Genomic DNA, 20,538 nt, shown 5'->3' with positions numbered 1-20,538 from the left:
ATAAATATCTTATTAGTTTATAATTTGTAAGTACCTATATAAACATTCATTTGAGTTTGAAAGCATGCACTAATCTTAATAAGTTTCAGTACTCAACCCATTTAAATTATTTTTACCAAATTTTCTATTTATTTACTCACAATAGATATTTTCCCACGGCTTTTATTATGCAAACCATATCTCGTTCTACTATAGACAAGCCTATTTTGCATGGCTTTATTTCTTGGAATATTAAAAAATTTGAAAGAATGTTATATTGATACAAGATGTGGAGAATTTTTTTTTCTTTTGCCTCAGACGATGTATACCCCATTTGGAATCATGTTAGTAAGCATTTATAAGCACGTTTTACGTAAGTAAAGATAAAATTTTCTCACATGTTTATCTCATATTTCGTAAATCATGATTAAAAAACTGCTTATAAATCATTCTAAAGAGGCTTGTAAAAAATGAGAATCCAATTGTCATTGAAAATTTAAGGATAGGGCAAAAATTCAAGTCAGGTTAAGTATATAAGGACGGAATAAGTACAACAAATTTACATTAATAAGAATAAATTATCCTACGTGTATGATTAGTTCACATGTCTGAACGGCATTGAAGGAGAATAGTTGAGATTTAAAAATAATCATGGTAAATGGTAAATTAGATATTTGAAATCCTAAAAGAATTGTAATTCAAAATTTGCTTGGTATCCAAATCCACAAAATTTCATATATCTTTTTTTTTTGTGTGGATAAAACGTCAATTTTATTCAAACACAATCTAATAATAGGTTAATAAAAAAATAACATGATAAAAACATAAAAGAGATAAGCTACAACATAGAAACGAAAGCAGTCCTGAATCCAACTGTAGTTTTCAAATCTTGCCAGTTTTATCCAAATGATGAATTTGGTCTAAATCCAAATCTAATTCCCACTAATCGAAACATCACACTCGGTAATTCTCCACTAATCCAAACATAATTTTGAAGAGAGAAAGTCGAACTTGTTTTAGTGTTTTGACATTTTACTTGGGCACTTTTATTTACAACTTACTCACCCCAACAAATAAGCTCTACGAAAATTAATCAGTGCGTTTTTTTTTTCAAAAAAATAGAAAGGCTATTTCAACCTTATTTCACATTTTTTTGTAAATCTTATTTTGCCACTTATTACTGCATATTACTATCTCTTGTCCTAATTATAAGAGTTAATTGACTAATTTGAGGAGATTAAGGAAAAAAGTTAAGTTAGTTATTTGTAATAAATAAATGTTATCTTTTCTAAAATATCCTTGCTAATCAAGTGTATTGGCTAGAACTACTTTTGTTAAAAGGACTATTTTGAAAAAAAAATATAAATATGAGAGACAAAGTGGACTGAGATTTTATATTTAGGACCAAAATAAAAGTCAAACAAGATCTTATATTAAGGACCGAATGTAGTATTATGTTTTTGTGAATACATTCATAAAATAACTGAAAATATAAATTTTTAAATATCTTCAGTGTTGATTATAATTTTCATTAGTAAAAAATGATTATACATAACTCAAACTTTATGCATTAATGCAAATAATAAATTTTTAGTCAATAAATAGGACCATTTTCCGTTGAATAACCATTAATAATTCTACTTGGCCAGGCCAAAAAAAGTTTTTGGTCAAAAGCCATTGATAATTTAATTTAATTTAATTTAAAACATGACGTATATTTTAAGGAATCAAAATAACATAATATTAAAAACGGAATATTAAAAATACAAAATAATGCACAAAAACTACCCCGATAGCAGAAAAACGAAACGGACACTCTTGGGGAGGAGTCAAGATTCAGCTGCGACCGCTTCCGCCACGGCGCCGCGTCCCTCGTCCTTTTCCTCCAGGCGTTAGGGTTTCCAGTGCTGCAGTTAGCCTTCGGTTCCTCACATCCTTTGTTCAAACCTGCGACCGTGGATCAGAGTCCAAATTAATACAATTTTTCTGATCCATACTGGTTTGCTTCCAATGATATTGGACTGAATTCAACACTTCAATGTGATATTTCAATTCCTCCCTATTTTCGTTGTGTTAACTCTGGCAATCTTTTCTCTTCTTTGGTTTCATATTTTTTTCCCATAATGTGATTGAATTGTGTTCGATTTCTTCTTTTTCTGTGTTTCCAGCGATATTCTATCCTGTGACTTTAATGGGTATGGAATGGATGATAAGGTCATAAATTTATGAACTTTTCATAGTTCTGTGCTCTTGTTAGTCTCCAAGTTTGTGATTTGAAAATTCAAGTTGGAAGTTCTGTTTCCCATTTATGATTTTAAGCCGCATGATTTGCTTACCTTAAAGTTGACGATTGTTCTGGCCCAAAAAAAAAAAAAAATCTCGTATGAGGGATGGGAGTGGATCCCCTCCTGTTCGAGAATGTTAACTGCCGGTGAATTGCCTCATTGCCATCCATTAAATTGATCCATTGGACTAGCAATTTTATGGACATGTTGGCGATTTTCTCAGTATTTATTCTTGGCATCTTCTTCCTCATTTGAAAGTTCAAGCTTCATCCGTATGCTTTTGGACTCCTCTTTTGATTTAAATATTTTTTTTAAAAAAATTACCAGGCTTCCCTTTTTCAATCCATATTGCTTCTCTAACATAATATTTAAACGTTAGAGTTGTTTTTCATCATACTGGACCAGGGCAAAAGCAATTTTCCTATTTCTCAATAATCAACCAGAGTATAATGCTGGTTTGGGAAGTAAAGGTGTTTCATCCTTCAAACCTTCATATCAATCCAACGAAAGAAAGTTAGACAATTGACCCGCAATTGAGGCTGCACCGGAGGGACCCGCATCATATGAGGGATAGTATTCCTTAGATGAGAACCAATAGGACATTTCATAAAAGAGATTACTTTGTTTCATTACGTAGTTACTGATAGCTGGATTATACAAGGACCCACCAACCTTCAAATATGATGTTTTCCCTATAAGATATTTTGATATGTTACTTGTTGCGCTGGATCTGAAAATGGATAGTAAAATTATCTCAAAACATATTTCAATGCAAATCATGATTCAGCATTTGTAGATTGTAGGGCATTTGTACATTTGATAACCTGACAACTAAGATGTTTATTATTTATCAAATGCATTTACTTAGATGCATTTTTAGTGTTTGAATGTGTACAATTCATGCCATACGGATCCTCCTTGGTGAATCTTATTTGTAATGCTTACTGTCAACAGTGTAGGCTGACCTATTTCATACACAATAAGGGCAACTTATATACAATAACTGCTGCAACCTGTACAGCACCCGAAGGAATGGAATCTCTGTGGACAATGGTTGATCTTTTTGTGATGTTATTCCTGGTTGCAGTAGTAGGATTTGCCTCTGCAATAGTCTTTGAAGCATATAGAAGAAGAAATAACCATGAGTATGTTCAGTTAAGTTATTTTAAAAATGGAGTTATTAATTCTATTTCTCATTGCAATCTTTTATTATAACAATAGGCATGTTGAAGGTGCGGCTATTTTTGAGGATCCCAATTCATTGAAACAGGTTAACCATTTACTTTTGTGTGAAATCAATATCTTCTTTTGGTGTTTCATACGGATAGCAGATGGAAAAGTGCGCTTTCTGAACTAGTAAACAATAAGTATTAACAATGTTGAAATATAATAGCTTGACTAGGAAAAACCATGGTATTCAGCTCATTCTGAAGAATCTGTGCCGTTGTTGATGCCCTGTGGTGTGTCAATGTCCATGGAATGCATGCTTCTTTTCCCCTTCTCTCATGGTTCACTATGGCCACTCGTTCTTTGTTAATGTTTGATATTTTGTTTGAATATTCCTTGATAACTCGAAGGAAAGTAATCTAGAACCCTTATAGACAAAGAATAATTTAATTTTAACTTTGCTATGTAAAACTGTCATGTGTTAGGGATTATTATAAAGCCAGGCTTTCAATTCATAGCGCTAGCTTTTAAGTTGAAATGGTTTTTGTGACGATTTCAAAGCCTTGTGACCGAATGGTTATGAATTTGACTATAACTGACCCTGTTCGTCATAATGACAAGTTTAAAGTGATATTTTGGCCCCTATTCTTCTGAATCACACTTCAAGCCCATAGGCCTCCATGTGAGTTAAAAAGAGATTGTAATAAAACTATTCGTAGGTCATAATTTAACAGCTTAAAATTTTGATTTACCATGTCTCTGGCAATATATATTATTGCTCATTTATAAAAATCATAAAGGATTAAACTTTCAAGATAAAGTATGTTATAAGCAATAAACTAATCATATTCACACCAATGTTAAGGATCATATGGGAAATATTTCATGCATTTATATTTATAACTCATTCTATTGGTGGAATAATTATTTTAAGTATGCACATCAAATAACTATTAGTTGGAATAGAATAATCAATTATTTTCTTCTTTTATTTATATGATATTTTTTCAGTTTGGTTTTCATTTGTGTTGGCTGTGAAGTTAGGTAACATTTTAAGAGGATGAATGTTTGATATATGAGTTGGCTGAGTCTTCTGACTGATTCTTGCTCTGTATATTTAGGTTCCTTGCCCACACATTGTTGATCCAGCAACGAAGTATATGTCTTTAATAATTCCTGCATTCAATGAGGAGCATAGGCTTCCCGCAGCTCTTGATGAAGCTATGAAGTAGGTCGAAGCATGCCTTTTTATCAACATTATGATATCAGCAATAAAAATTGGACTCAATTATTTTAACTTATTGGTCTGTGTTGGTCTTCCTGTCATTTATTTTGCCGTTATGTATGCGTAATAAAATACAATCAACCTATTGGGAGTCTGCTGATGTGTCTATGTTAATTAGTATAGCTGAATTTGTTTACATGTCACTTGTCACATAATATGGTATCAGCAACACATTTATTCCCCTGCCTTCTAGTGGGGCTTGGAAAAGCTCCAAAAAGATCAGTAAGATAAGCAAAAGTAACCAACAAGGGGATATTTAGAATTCATATAAGATAAAACATTTAAAAGTCTATGTTCTTTCTTGATTATTTCAGATACCTATTCTGATGCACTTATTCGTTATTATTGCATATTTGTGTAGTTTAGTACTTGTTAGTATGGTGTGTTTTGTTGTGTAAGGTATCTTATTCTGAGAAGTAATGGAGTCTCTCCTGTTTATGGCTATTTATGAGGATTGCTGTATGGAACTATAGTGATATTTATGACTTTACTTTGTAGTTATCTTCAACAACGTGCCTCAAAGGATCCTTCATTTTCATATGAGGTATCATCGGTTTCTTTACACAATTCCTCATAACTTTAGGAAAGCTCTCCGCGTGCTTCTATTCTAATTGCTGTATCTCACTTATGATGCATAGTCAGTTTAGTGCTTACTTTTTAAAGCTCCACCTCAGGAGGCAATTTTCTTCCAATAATATACTCGTTCTTATGTTCTCCTATGATATCCATGACCTTCGTGTTTAAGAATGATTGAAAGCAAGTTGAACATGTCATCATGAATTGCACAGATAAATTTGAAGATCTTATATTGGCTTTAAATTCTAGAAGTTCAATAAGTTCCAGATAATTGAGATATTATTCCAAGTTCAATTGGTTAATGTTTCTATGACACAAGAAATGGGCCACAGTATCTAGTGCTGGTGCCTCTTCATGTCATGCCTTAATTGAGCATGTAAGATTTAAAGATAAGGCACAGAATTCCAGGTACAACTTTTTGAATATGAGGTACATTGGGTCTTTTTTGTTATGTTGATCAGGCTGTCTTGACCCAATTTTGCCCTTTGGAGGAGTTTATGTGACTAGCCTGCATTGAGTAGGAAACCCTTCTTTAAGGATTTGACTCTAGAGCGTGTATGTTGATTTTCCTTAAAGTTCTGTGCCATATATGGAAGGATCAAGGGCAGATTGAGTTTAAACCATTTGGCTAAGATCGCTGTGTACTTAGTAGTGCAGTTGAACCAGATCCTTGGCTTTTATGATTATGGGTTGGGCATGGCACTTGCTACTGTTAGCTCAACATACACTGGGAAATTAATTAAGCACTCGCATACACATGTGCACTGCTTAACTGTCCACTCTCTACTCAGGTGCGGTGAGAGCATTGGGATGGGTAATGCAACCGAAGTTTTCTTTTTAATTGTGCATGGATGAGGGCATTATTGGTTGTGGAAACACCTACAACATGTTGCCAGGATAACATGGATAGGACCGTGGTCAATGGACTCATCACATGTGCTGATGTACAGCTCATAGTTTGAGGGTTTTTGACCCTGAGAACTATGTTGTTACCTGCATTAAGGGTAATGAGCGGGTTGGTTTTGTGCTTTTGATTTCTACTTAGTTTAAGGCCAGGTGGAATAGTGTGCTGTGTTAGCTACATGAGGTTGGGGCACATGTCCCTTTTTATGATTAATTTAGTTAATCAATCTCCTGTCTTTGCTATTGGTTAATTAGTCTATCAAACATATCCACCTTCCTTGCTAGATGGTATCTTACTCTCATTATATTATGTTACTTGTATAACCTGTATGCTTGTTGAAAATCATCACAGAATGGCATAAATAACAAGGTGTAATTTTTTGCATGAGTTTTATTAGCGTCAAGAAAACTAGAGAAGTACTCTTCATGTCTATTCAAAACAAACTATGATAAAGAAATATGAATTTCCTTGCCCAACTTGTCTTCCACCATATGATTTTGTTGAGGTCAGACTCAACTAAGACACTGAAAGGCTATCCAAATATGCATGTTCTCTTTATTTATGGAAAATCATTTCAAAACTTAGGTGAAGGTACAGAAACATAGCCACACGCTAAAGGGAAAATAATTAAACAGCTCCCTACACACGGGCATCTTAATTCCCTGAGATGTTTCTTGGGTTTCGATGTTATTATCCTTCCTCCTAGTGCAAGCCTTGTAGGGCTTGGCTCTCCTAACATAAGTCTGACCTTCCAGCCCCTTATGTCCATCAAATTTTTGAATTTTCTTGTGCTCTCTTGTATTTATTTTGAATCAATATATGCTTGTGCAGGTTTTGATTATTGATGATGGAAGTTCTGATGGGACTAAAAGAGTAGCATTTGATTTTGTGAGGAAATATACAGTGGATAATGTGAGAGTTATTCTTCTTGGAAAAAATCATGGCAAGGGAGAAGCAATCAGAAAAGTGAGTTTAGTTAAAACAATTAAAGAAATCTCTCCTTATGATGAATGCCTGCGCATCATTGTCTGTGCTCATTGACAATTCATTAATGCCTTTTAGTTCTGAAAGCATTGTATTACTGCAGGGAATGCTTCATTCACGTGGTGAATTACTTCTGATGCTGGATGCTGATGGAGCAACTAAAGTCACTGACCTAGAAAAGCTTGAAAATAGGGTTGGTGAAATTAGCATGATCTGTGGTTTTCTTAGGTTTGCTTTTAATTATTTTTTTATTTCTTCTTCAATATGTTGATATGCAACTTGCTTTAAGTTTTGTTTCTAAACATTCAGATCCAAGCTGTTGCAAAACAAGAGTTTAAGAGCGGAGATTCAGCCACTGGTGATTCAAGTTTTAGAATATCTGATATCCCCATTGCTGCATTTGGTTCAAGGGCTCATCTAGAGGAGAAGGCTTTGGCTACAGTTTAGTGTTGCCATTCTTTATTTTCTTTTAATCTTTGTCACATTTGTCTTGATCATCTTGATTAAACCATTTAGCTTTAATATTTCCAGAGGAAGTGGTACCGTAATTTTTTGATGAAGGGTTTCCATCTTGTGGTTCTCTTGGCTGCTGGTCCTGGAATTCGTGATACCCAGGTAACTTCATTTAATTTTTGACCTCAGTCTGGCACCACTGCACTCTTATGACCTATTGACCTGTATATGGTTCTCCCTGTATCTAGTAGCTGGCCTTCTAGAACCTTCTTCAGCAATGATTATTTGCATACTGATTGCTTACCAACTTTAATATGGTTCAGTCTTCGCTTGCATAATGCCTGTCTTTTGCCCCCATGATTTTGTCGGTTTTCATTGCTCATCTTATTGACTTTGTACCTACAGTGTGGTTTCAAAATGTTTACTAGGGCTGCAGCCAGAAAGCTTTTCACAAATGTCCGCTTAAGGAGGTAATGACGCCTAATCTCTACAGAATACAATAACTTCTTGAGTTGTTTTAAAGGGATAGATTGAGAAATAATTCAAGATTGGTAATTTTTAATTGTTATAATTGCTTGTAAAGTCCAATCTTCTGTAACTACCTCTTTTGATTTGTATGTGATATTTAAGAAGTGTATCTGACATCATCAGTATTCTAAGGGTCTCAATGGTATCTCCTTGTTATAATTTATTGAATGCTTTCCCTTTCTAACATTTCTCTGAGCACATATTTTTGTAATTTTGCTATGTTTATTGATGGGCTTGTCTTTTCTTGTCTTGAATGCCAGAATCACCCCCCCCAAAAAAAAAACACACACACACACCAAAAAAAAGAAAAAGAAAAAAGATGTAAGAATTTCCGCTATTGATATCTGGAGCATATTTGAACTTCAGGTTTTTCTGAAAAATCCATACGTTCAGAATCTTCCGCTTTGCTACTGCCTTTTCCCCTTTAGTGAGGACAAATTTATCTTGTCAAACCCCCTAATGTTGATCAACAGTGTTGCCTTTTCCTCTGCCAATTGTCTTTTTCATCTTTTGGTATGTTGGTCACCTTTGGGGTTGAATTTGAGGTTAATTTCCTTCCCATAAGCCTATTTACATGCTGCAGCTATTCTATGTCAGCAGTTAAGCAATAAAAAATGTATGTCGACTATAGTTAAACATGGTTATTGAATACAAATTAGTGGTCTGATTGGCATGTCCTAACTGGTTGTTCGGCTGACTACGTAGTATGACACCTTCAATATATGAGTGAGCCATTGGTCGATGATGATTTTTGGACTTGCACTAGACTTTAATAAGCAAGAGTTGGTCTATCGTTTTTAATTTTCTGGTGCTTTTTGTTAATGGGGCTGGTATCTATTTTCTGCAGGTGGTGCTTCGATGTTGAATTAGTTTACCTATGCAAATGGTTTGGAATCCCAGTTGCGGAAATTTCTGTGAATTGGTCTGAGATTCCAGGATCCAAGGTGAATCTATTGAGTATTCCCAACATGCTATGGGAGCTTCTGTTCATGTCTATGGGATACAGGTCTGGTATGTGGAAAATTTCTGCATAAGTTTTTGTGCTGTACATTAGTATTTTAACATCAGATATACCGGTGTTAGATTATAAGGAAACATGAGATTATTCACTCTCTTTTTAAGTCTTTGGGGCAACAACTATATTTAAATGTTTATAGGTGAAGCCTTAGCATAACCTTCAGACTCAGACTCTATTAGGTTTCGGCAGCAAGGTCTTAATCTTTGAACGAGGTGGAGATTTTGAACGATTCATAGTTGTTTGTGTTGAATTAGAGGAAAGTATTCTAACCACACTTGTTAATCTTATGTTTTTTGACGTTAGAAAAGGTTGCAACTGACCAAAGCGAAAATAAGTGTTGGTTTGGTTTAACGAATCAGAATGAATGTAATACTCCTCGTATCCTTAATATAAGATCTATTTAACTAATTTGATTAGATTAAGAAAGTGAAGTAAGGTAGTTAGTTATAAAAAATATGACATGTTTTTCTTAAAACATTATAATAATCTGTCTTGATATCCTCTTTCCTTCTTCTACTTGATTATGGTTAAGGGAGATCTATATGGGTAATTTAGAAAAAATTGATAAATATGAGAAATAAATCTTATATTTAATATTAAAATCAACTTAATAATTAGATCTTATATTAAAGATCAGAGAATGTAATAATAAAAACTATGATGTAATGTAATAATAAAAATCAAGACAGATTGAGGATGAAAATGAAAACAAGCGGAAATCTCTAGCATTGGTTCGACAACATGATTGTATTCTTCCATCATTTACTTTGCCCAACAATGGAAATGATGGTGGAATGTTATCAAGATTAAGCGCAATCGAATGGTTACATTCCAATTAATATTATCTTCACTTTTAATTATAAGAGCTAATTAATTAATTTGAATAGATTAAAAAAATAAGTTAAGTTAGTTATTTGTAATAAATATGTGTTGTTTTATAAAATATCTTTGTTAATCAAATATATTAACTACTACTATCATTCTTAGAAAGACTATCTTGGAAGAAAAATACATAAAATATGACAGATAAAATAAATGAGGGTCTTATATTTAGGACCAAAATAAAAGTCAAATAAAGCCTTATATTAAGAATTGGGAGTAATAATAAAAGAATAGTTATTCTCAAATTAATAATTAAAGAAAGAATTACAATGAGGTTGCGAGAAAATAAAATAATTACTAGTAAGTCTTAATGACAAGTGACCATTATGACTTCTTACTAATTATGTTTTTTTATTTGGGACTTCATAGTAATTTTTCCAACTAATAATTGCAATCAATTGTTGCAAAAAATGAACACTAACATTTTAAGTAGCAAATCATTGCAAGATGCAATTCTTTCCAGGAATTCCAAGTGGCAATCATATGTAATTCAGGGGACATGAATGGTTGTTTCGGACATAACGTTGGATCAGAGCTCATTTAAAAGGATCTTAACGCGTGACAACCAAGAAGGAAGGTATCAAGGTATCAATGCTACGACTGAGAAAATTGACAGAAAAATTAAACATTTGGTGAAAGTGATATGATGGGTGGTATTACTGTTGGAACAATTAGCTGTTGACAACTAAAGTAGCGTATTTATAGGTGATGCCAACCCCGACGCCAATGCAATTGCAAGAATTGTGGAGAAAATATACATAATTAACAATAATATTTTAAAAAAATAATACTTATTTATTATAAATAAATAATTTTTTTAATATTTATACATTAGTTATATAACTTTCGTATTAATAAAACAGTACGAAGTATTTTGTTCTTTTACATTACCGGAGAAATATTAAACCAAAGTTACAGCATCTTTTCCAAGAATCATCCCAGTATCGACCAAAGTCTTCTAGAAACATGAATGCCAGTCCAAATTCAAAGCGTGATTAGCCATGAAATTGCGATTAAAACAATACCATTCTCTTATAAAACCCATATATGAGAATTTGAGTAAAAGGGAAGAAAAGAATCTTTAATTCATCACATTGAAGTCCGTTAGAAAGGAAATATTTGCATTAAAGTACTCTAAAATCACTCTGCAAGATCAAGTGACTAAACTGAAAATAAGTTTTATGTGTGAAAGGGGACTTTTCTCAAAATGCTACAGACAGTAAAATAAATTACTATGATGCTATACTATGAAAAATATTTTCCTAAATGATATATTTAAACTTGTTCACCATAAGAACGAGTTTGAATTTTTAAAGAAGTTGTTCAAGAGGAAAATGAGTTTCATGTCTGACAAATTTTTTGTTTTTAACAAAATCAAAAACTCGTTCAAAGCATGAATGAGTTTAGCCTGTTAGCCGCCTCTTCTTTTTCTCTTTTATTTCAACAAATTTACAAACAAATACCCATTCCATCGACACATTCCTTTTTCTTTAGTCTTAGGAGAGAATTGTAATTAATGACCCCGCTCCTTCTCAACAACCACTTCATTCTATATTTCCAACAAAATGAAACAATACTATTATATTTTACATTTCACAAGATATACAAAAATATAAATGAATTTTGCTTTATATCCTAATAATTAAGTTTTAAAAAAATATATAAACTTTGAATTCTTAACCATGATCAACTGAGCTAGCTTGCTTTAGGCGGCTTTGGTAATTAGGGTGTACTGTACAGCAAGATAAGTTATTTTAATTTCAAAATATTTTTCAATAAAACTGAATGAAATATTTTATTTTGTATTGTATAAAAATGCTGTTAGTAAATCATTTGTTACTTTCATTATTAATCATATTAATCATACTAAAAGGTTAAGTAATTATGACGTCATTTTATTGTAATTAATCCTCAGCAGTGTTGTTAATATAAGTAAATGACATTATTAAATATATTTTCAAGATTTGCATATTTTGGCTGATTTAACCTATAAAATTTTTTAGAGAAAACTTAGAAATTCATATTGGCTAAAATTATATCTTGTAAACAAATATTTACAATATATACTTAGATGCCGCATGTATCAAGACAGCCTTATCATCATTTAATGAACATTTAATTATATTAATTCAAACACGTTTAATTTTTAGCTAATGGACAGATCCAAAGTTAAATTATGAATATTGTTAAAATTTACACCCCTACTTAATAATTACACATCTAAAAGTGATCTATTGTGATTTATCATATATCTAAACAAGCTGCAATATGCTAAGTTAAACTGAATTTTTTTCTAAAAAAATTCAAGTATTTTATGAATATTATCAAATATGGATGTCCATCTCCTCTTTCTCTTCAACTTTATCAACTTCTACTACTTTCATTAGGCATTAATCTTCTATTACTCCATTACTTTTTCACTATGCCTTCAATCTTGTAACTCACCCTCCACTCACATTCATGTAGTTTATTATTCACTATCTATCATTTAAGTACAAATGTAACTTATGTGCAAGACTATGCCTATAAATAGGGCATGCCATTGTATTGTGATGTAAATGAAACAAGTGAAGGAATACAATATCATTCTCTCATTTTTTTGTCTACATCTCTTTCCCAATCTACTGTATTTGTTGGTTAATTTCATAATATGTTATTAGCACGAGACTCTACTATCTGAGTTCATGGCTTCTAGATGATACACGTCGTTGATGTTTTGTTCATTAAATAAAGATAGTTTGATCTGATTAGTTTGGTAAGATTTCTCTAATTTATTTCATTGTATTGAGATGTGAAAATTTTTATTTTTAGTTCTTCCTTTTCTCATATTTTCTTGATTCTACTGTTCTTATACTTCTTAATTTGCTATAAAGTTTATTTTTATCTATAACATTACTATATATGATTATCATCTTCGATATTAGTTAATTGTTGTCTTAGAAAATAAAATGTTAAACATATAAATGAATGGCTAATAGCCATTGTATTCTTAATTTTGTAATTAGATGACCAGAAGCCATCTCATGTTTTAATGATTCTTCGATTAAAAAAACCATCTTATGGTTGTAACAAATGGCATGGTAAGATTGTCACAATTTGATAATCTATATCAAAATCTTAAAGATTGATGGTCTAAAAAAAATTAAACGATACCAAAAAACTTCATAGTTTTGAAAATTTTGTTATGGTCTAAAAGACTAATATTTAAGAAAATTGATGGCGTGCTATTGAAAGCAAGAAATATATTCATAAGAGTGATAAAGAGTATGATCACATTGTATTAGTGAAACTAATAACTAAAAAGGTAATAATCTTGGGGCTTGACTATTGAATCTGTAACATCTCAAAATTTATTTAGGTTTTAGACTTTTAGTGTTTATGGTTAAACAACAACAACAACAACAACTAAAATAAGTAGATTATTCACTGCTCGAATCTCATCTTAAAAGATTAAAGAAAATAAGTGATTTAGGAGAGAATCACATTATATAAAATTATATGTGACAATGACAACCTCAACAGTCTATAATGACAAGTCTTATAGTGACAATGATAACCTCTGGGACTTATTTTTCAATTGTTTTTCTTGTTTGGGACCTCATTATAATTCTCCCTTAAAAAAAGGGGATAAAAATTAATTAAATATATGCCAATAAGTATATATATAAAAATAATAATAAAGTGAAACGAAATAAAACTCAAAATATTACAAATAATTGTATCTTGAAATTATTATTTCTTTTAAAAAAATCTGGGTTGTTTTTAATAGATCTCAACTAATTTTGTGCAGATTATTGTATAATCAAATAGTCACATTCAAATTTAATTTTATATATTCTAAGAGTTTATATAGGTAGCCTAAACCTAGTTATTTTAGGATACTCTCATTCAAATCTTGTACAGGCGTCAAGTATTCATCTTCCTTTTCTTTTTCTCTCTTTTCTCATTATTTTTCTTGCTTTAACTCCCCTTGTTATTTTGTGTTTCGTAAAGTGCCACCCAACTGCTCCTATTTTAACTTTTCCCATCTTGAATCACGTGTTTGCATAACCCAGGCATAGTAGCTTTCTAAACCTACAATTTTCACTTGTAGTCCTAGTCTTTACACACACACACATGTATGGCAAGGATTGAAACTTTTCATCTTTTCCTCTAATCACCTGGTGTTGCGTGGACTTGTTTTACATGTGTATATGTGTGTGTGTATATTCTATACACATTGCAATTGCTTCATGTTAACCCGACTGCTTGTTTTCCAAAAGGGTTCCCACATCCTTTACGACACTATCGATATAATCCAGTATGCCCTTTCTTCTCGCTTTAACATATACTCTTTTATCCTTGACTTGAACAAATTTATATAAAGAAGGACTTGAATTTTTTAAGAGCTGTTTCGCATCTAAAATTTTAAAGAAAAATAAGTTAAAACTTTATTGCTAACGGATATCTACTCTCCACATATTCATTCATCTAGACTCTCCAAAACCTTTCCCTAGAGGCAGTATCCACTCAAAATTATAGACATACATACATATGTGTGTGTGTGTGTGTTAATAGGTACAAGGCTTGATTGTTATCATAAAGCTGTCATCTTTGTCCTTTCTTGAAACTATCTCTCTTTCTGCACATCCTTTGCTTTCTATCCTCACGTCCCTTCTTTCTTGATCGCTTGTATGCATAGACGCACAAAGTGAAAAAAAAGAAAAGAAATTCTTTTACATGTAGGTTACTACAGATTAACTTAAATTACAAGAGGATAATTATTCAAAAATAATAATATAATAATATATTAATATAATATATCTCTGGGTATTTTGGAAAACTTTAAGACTTGAGAATATCTTAAGGATATGCTTTGATTGGTATGGTCCAATATTAATTCTTTTATGTATTTGTGTGATTTTGTAGACTCTCACTAAGAGCCTTATTACTTGGAATTTGCTACTTGACTACTTTCGATCCTGAGGATACCAGGTAACTTGGAGTTTTTCTATGTGTGTGCAATCTTTATCCATCATAATTAAATTGGTATTAACAGTAGTAGATACACATAATTCTATTGGCTTAATGGATACAAATAAATAAATAAGACTAAAAAGGTGAAGGAATAAAATTGTATTATCTTCTATGTTATTTTAATTCTCCTTAAACATGAATGTGTTTTGGTTATTTTGTGGAAATTTTATAGTAATTCGTTTTCTTTTAAGCATGCTTGCATATAGTGAAAAAAAAGAAAAGAAATTCTTTACATGTAGGTTACTACAGATTAACTTAAATTACACTGAGGATAATTATTCAAAATAATATAATATAATTAAAAATATAATATAATATATATATATGCGGTATTTTGGAAAACTTAAGACTTGAGAATATCTTAAGGATATGCTTTGATTGGTATGGTCCAAATATAATTCTTTTATGTATTTGTGTGATTTTGTAGACTCTCACTAAGAGCCTTATTACTTGGAATTTGCTACTTGACTACTTTCGATCCTGAGGATACCAGGTAACTTGGAGTTTTTCTATGTGTGTGCAATCTTTATCCATCATAATTAAATTGGTATTAACAGTAGTAGATACACATAATTCTATTGGCTTAATGGATACAAATAAATAAATAAGACTAAAAAGGTGAAGGAATAAAATTGTATTATCTTCTATGTTATTTTAATTCTCCTTTAAACATGAATGTGTTTTGGTTATTTTTGTGAAAATTTATAGTAATTCGTTTTCTTTTAAGCATGCTTGCATATACTGGATTTGTTATATATTCATGACATGCATAGGCGATTGGACTTGGGAGTTTATGATAATGATATATGTGACGAATTGTGACCTCGTGGTTTGCCTCACTTAGCGCAAAGTGGTTGCCTTTTAGGGCCCCGTTCCTTAATACACCTGGCCAGGTTTATAGAGGGGGAATGTGGGACAGTGACACCTCCTGGTTTTTTTTAAGGAGGAGAGCCATAGTCTCGGCTTGGGCTCTGTATCTTTAGCCAGATACATCCTAAATACTGGAGTAACTTTGGTCATTCCAGTGTGTGGGCCAGACCGTGTATAAGCTTATGGTTCCAGTCAGCGGAATAAGGTTGGATGGAGCAATAAGGGAGGAAGCATCCATTGCATATGAACATGGCATATTATTAAATTAGTTACATATTTTGCTAATAATTATTTAAGCTGTTGTAGTATCTGTTTGCCTAGCTAATATGAAATATTTGGGCAATAGTTGTATCTATATGATTGAACTCTGGGTTACTGAGACGTTTGTACTCACCCCAATTATTTAACACTTTCCAGGTGACAATCCTTATAGGGAGCAAGGGAAGGTACCAGATGAGTAAGCTAATGGCTCTTACACTTCTCAAGTACATGCTGAGTTAATTTGATTCTTTACTATTTGTCATGACCCTAGGACATAAAATCATAATTTTGTTAATTCTTTGAATTGATGGACTTTAGTGCTTTATTTCAAATTTTCACCACGGTTTATGTTATATTAGACTTTGAAACTATAGACTTGGATAATTATGCTCGAATATTATATGGGTTTTATTGCTCATGTTTATTTGATGTAGTAGTTAAAAGGTCGAGTCTTTGAGTGTTAACTTTATTATTGAGACCTTAAGATCAAACTAGTTTTTACATGGTGTTTGACTAGCTTAGAAAATTGGGTGTTACATAATCATAACAGTAGAATTAGTAATAGCCTTGTGATTAATATAATAAAATTATGAACAAATGTTATAATATGACTAGAAGTCATATAGATAAATATGTATCAATTCATTGAAAGTAAATGTTTTTTTAAAAAAAAGTGGTGAGGCCAAAAAGACTATATGATATTATGAAAATATCAAAAGTAATGTTACTGCTTGAAAGCAATAAGTTATGAAAAAAGATACCCAAATATTTATAAAAATAAAAGAAATACAACCATATGCTTAAAAGGTTATATATATAATGTTTAATTTTTATTAGTCTTTAAATTTATTGTGATTTGTGAGAAACAAATTATTATAAGAATTTGATATTGTGGTATTGATAAGTATGTGATATAAAACTAAATAGATCAAATAGACTCAAAAGTTATTAGTTTTATTTTGTTTATTTATATCTTATCATATGATCTGATTCAATATTAGTTTTGAATATTTTAAGTATCTATAGTACCTTGATCAATATTGAGAAGTTTAAACATTAAGTTTTATTTGTACTTTATTTTCAAAATTTTATTTTAAATATTTTTCTACATTTTTGTGTTTTCTCTATGTTTATTACAAGTTAAATCTGTGATACTCATAATTATTTGTTATTATGTTAATGATATATTGAAATAAAGTTGTCTTTCATATTCCTCTTAAATTATATAGTTCCGAAAAACTAGATGTAATAGTATTAATATAGTTCCATAAGAATTTATATTGATTTTTCTTTATGAGCAGACAAAGTATTGATAGTGAAAAATATGACCCATAGATCTACATCATACTTTGGTTCTCAAAAGAATGTAAATGTTATAGCACAATTAGATTAAAGTCCATAACTATATATGAATTAGGAAGTACTTGTGCTTCCAAGCAAAAGATAGGTTATTGGCCTTAACCTATTAAATACTATTAATTGTTTATGAAATATATGAATAAAGGAATCATGTTTGAATGGCTCAATCTTGAGGAGGAGACTGTTGGAATACAAGTATGAGTTGAAATTTGATATATTTTCATATCAATTTCATAAATGGATTTCATCAATCCTATATTATATTGAAAAATTTATTGTGGTAATGAAATGGTACAGTAAACCAGAAGTTTACTAATATAATTAGATTTATTGTTGGCATGACTTGTTTGATCATCTTGAACTATATGATACAACAAATTATTGAAGATTATGTATTGATATCCATTGAAGAACCAGAAGATTCTTCCAAATAGCTAACATTTTTAAGAATTCGTATGTGCTGTTTGTTCTAAAAGAAAACTGATTATAAAATATCACTAGTTATGTTTTGTTTTAGAATGGATCACTACATTTCTGAAAATATATTAAACCCATATATATGGGCCTATTTAAAAGCACATAAGCCATGCAAGTATTCAATATTTGATAGAATCATCCATATAAAATGATAACATGTGTGACTGACATTAGTTTGTAACCTGAAATTTGCAAGATTGTTTAGATAAATATTTCTGGACTCTATGATGCTAAAAACTTGATTTTAAAGATGTTAGTGAATTTCTATATCATGCTTTTAATGTTGAAAAGCCTGCTTAACAAATTGATCTAGCAAAATCATTTGTTAATATCTTTATGAATAGTTAGATCAATATTTATGAGAACAAGTTTTTCTATTTTAATATTGGCATATTTAATTTAGGAAAAATGACATTAAGGTCCCACACAAGCAAATATATAGCAAAAAGGTCCCCTGAAATGAAATAATTCTTCTGAAGTCCTAAAGGGATCTCAGTGTAATTTAGTAAAATGAGACTGGACGTTTTTACCCCTGATGAGATAAGTTCAAATCTATTGAAAGTTACCCTATTTTCATTGGAAAACCCAAGCCTATTCGTAGGGAAATAAGAAAGAGAAACCCAAAGTTTACCCTTTTTCTTCCACATTCTCACTCAAAAATTCTGACTGCTCTGCTGAAATCAAGTGTTGACAAAAATTAGGCAAAAGTTTTAGGGTGTTCCTTCCCTGTGCTCCCAATTTCTGGTTCAAAAGCTATCATTCAAGGTAGTGGTCATCGAAGTTGTGACCTGTGATTGAAGGGCTTGCTAGTCGGCGTCTAATTTCTGGTGTGATTATGCTCTTTCTTCTTGCTAATTAGCATCTAATTGATTGAAGATTAGTTCTTGATTGTTGTAGTATAGTTTTGCTTCGGTATGATATGAAATAGCTTTTATAATAATTGTTGGTCTTTTAGTGATAATAAGGTTAATTATTTTGATTAATAAAGATTTTGATGAAAACTTTTCCTGAGTTTCTCAACTCTTCTTTCCTGCTTTTTTTCTCGTAAAAGCCAAAACGCAGAATCATACTTTGAGAAGGCGTAGTGGAAACACCCCCTATAAAGAAAACACGATTTAAAATGTGAGTCTGCAGGAGAAAATATGGGCGGAGAAAAATAAAAGGGAAACAATCAGAGTGTAGTTGAATGATGAAGCAAAGCTATTATTCCTTTCCCAATCATTAATAAATAAATAAATAAAAGTACAAAATGAGGAAGTAGAAGATGAAAGAAATTTTGTGCTATGGTATTCCTCATAGAAAGGGTAGTGTTGCTTATTCAACTTCCGGCTACTTGGACTTGCCCAGCTGCCTTTCTTGACACTTTTCTTAGAATCAATTTTCTATTCATTTTTTCCCTTTTTCTTTCTTTCTTTCTGTATGTGATTATCTCAATTTATTTAACTTGGTCACTCTTACAACTTTAGTGTGGGATTCGTTGTTGCTTTTAGTAAAGATGTCGTATTACTCTTTTACCAAACAAGTCACTCATGTATATCCTATCTTTCAAATCATTCATTTCTCTCGCATATGAAATATTTAAATCAGACATCTTTTTAAATTTTCAACTTATACATTCTTTTCCCTCTAATAATCATGCCACATAAATTACTCCTTCATCGCTGTTTTCTTCCTGTATTATTATGTTAGTTTATGAAACTGTTAATGGAAAGAAAGTAACTCATGGAGGATGTCAAGCTTAGTAACATTTTTTTTTGTTTGAAAAAAAAAATAGCACAGCAAGAGAAAATGAAACAAAATGGAAATTAGTAGAGTGATACTTAAAATGTTGTGATGTGATGGTTGCCTCATCAGAAGGGAATGGGTAATGGAGATAAATGTCTCTAATGGGGACAATGATTAATATGCGTCCACCATAATAAGAAACCTGGGACTGTTAGACCATATGTTGATTAAGAATGAAGACCAAAGCTTACCTTGGATTCATCAATATGATCGGGAAGGCACTATAAAATCGATTATTACTATTAAGAGATGGGTTTTTTGAAGGTATTGACAGAAGTTATTAACTAATAGCTCATTGGATATGTTTGTTCAAAAATTACACTCGTCTTTTAATATGTATGGTAGATTAAGTAAAGTATACTTTTTCATGATATCTGATTTGTATAGGAGTTTCATTCTGTAAAGGATGGTAATTTTTGGATATTTGCATAATATTGTGTAACTTTTTGAATTTGTTTTGAAAAAGCTGTTATGAACTAGTTCTGTATCAGATATGATATTTAGGTGTTTTCCTAAACCAAATGAACTTCAATAAATTTGAAACTTCAACAGCAGATGGTACATGAGTATACCTTGCCAAAAAGTCCCAATGAATAGGATTTATTCTGTGGCCTAGAATCTATAAATGGCTTTTAGGGCCTTTTTCCTTATGTTTAACAATAAATAAGGAATGTTAAATATTACCAGCTTATTGATTTGTCTAATTTTG

At 31.3% G+C, this 20,538-nt stretch overlaps 1 protein-coding gene across 1 annotated transcript; it reads left to right on the top strand.

Moving 5' to 3' along the window:
• The first annotated feature begins 1,795 nt into the window (after positions 1 to 1,795).
• LOC114748950 (dolichyl-phosphate beta-glucosyltransferase) lies at positions 1,796 to 9,280 on the top strand. Its single transcript, XM_028937413.1, has 11 exons — positions 1,796 to 2,019; positions 3,219 to 3,409; positions 3,486 to 3,534; positions 4,553 to 4,659; positions 5,215 to 5,260; positions 7,028 to 7,162; positions 7,284 to 7,373; positions 7,490 to 7,621; positions 7,712 to 7,795; positions 8,039 to 8,103; positions 9,009 to 9,280. Exons 2-11 carry the CDS (start codon positions 3,297 to 3,299, stop codon positions 9,193 to 9,195), a joined length of 1,008 nt encoding a protein of 335 aa, XP_028793246.1. The 5' UTR covers positions 1,796 to 2,019; positions 3,219 to 3,296; the 3' UTR covers positions 9,196 to 9,280.
• The last annotated feature ends 11,258 nt before the right edge of the window (positions 9,281 to 20,538 follow it).

This window comes from Neltuma alba, unplaced genomic scaffold (assembly GCF_004799145.2).
Source record: "Neltuma alba isolate B1F8T4 unplaced genomic scaffold, ASM479914v2 tig00005878_pilon, whole genome shotgun sequence".
Taxonomy (NCBI): domain Eukaryota; kingdom Viridiplantae; phylum Streptophyta; class Magnoliopsida; order Fabales; family Fabaceae; genus Neltuma; species Neltuma alba.
The sequence above is the reverse complement of the archived record's forward strand: the minus strand, read 5'-3'. Positions and strand labels throughout refer to the sequence as shown.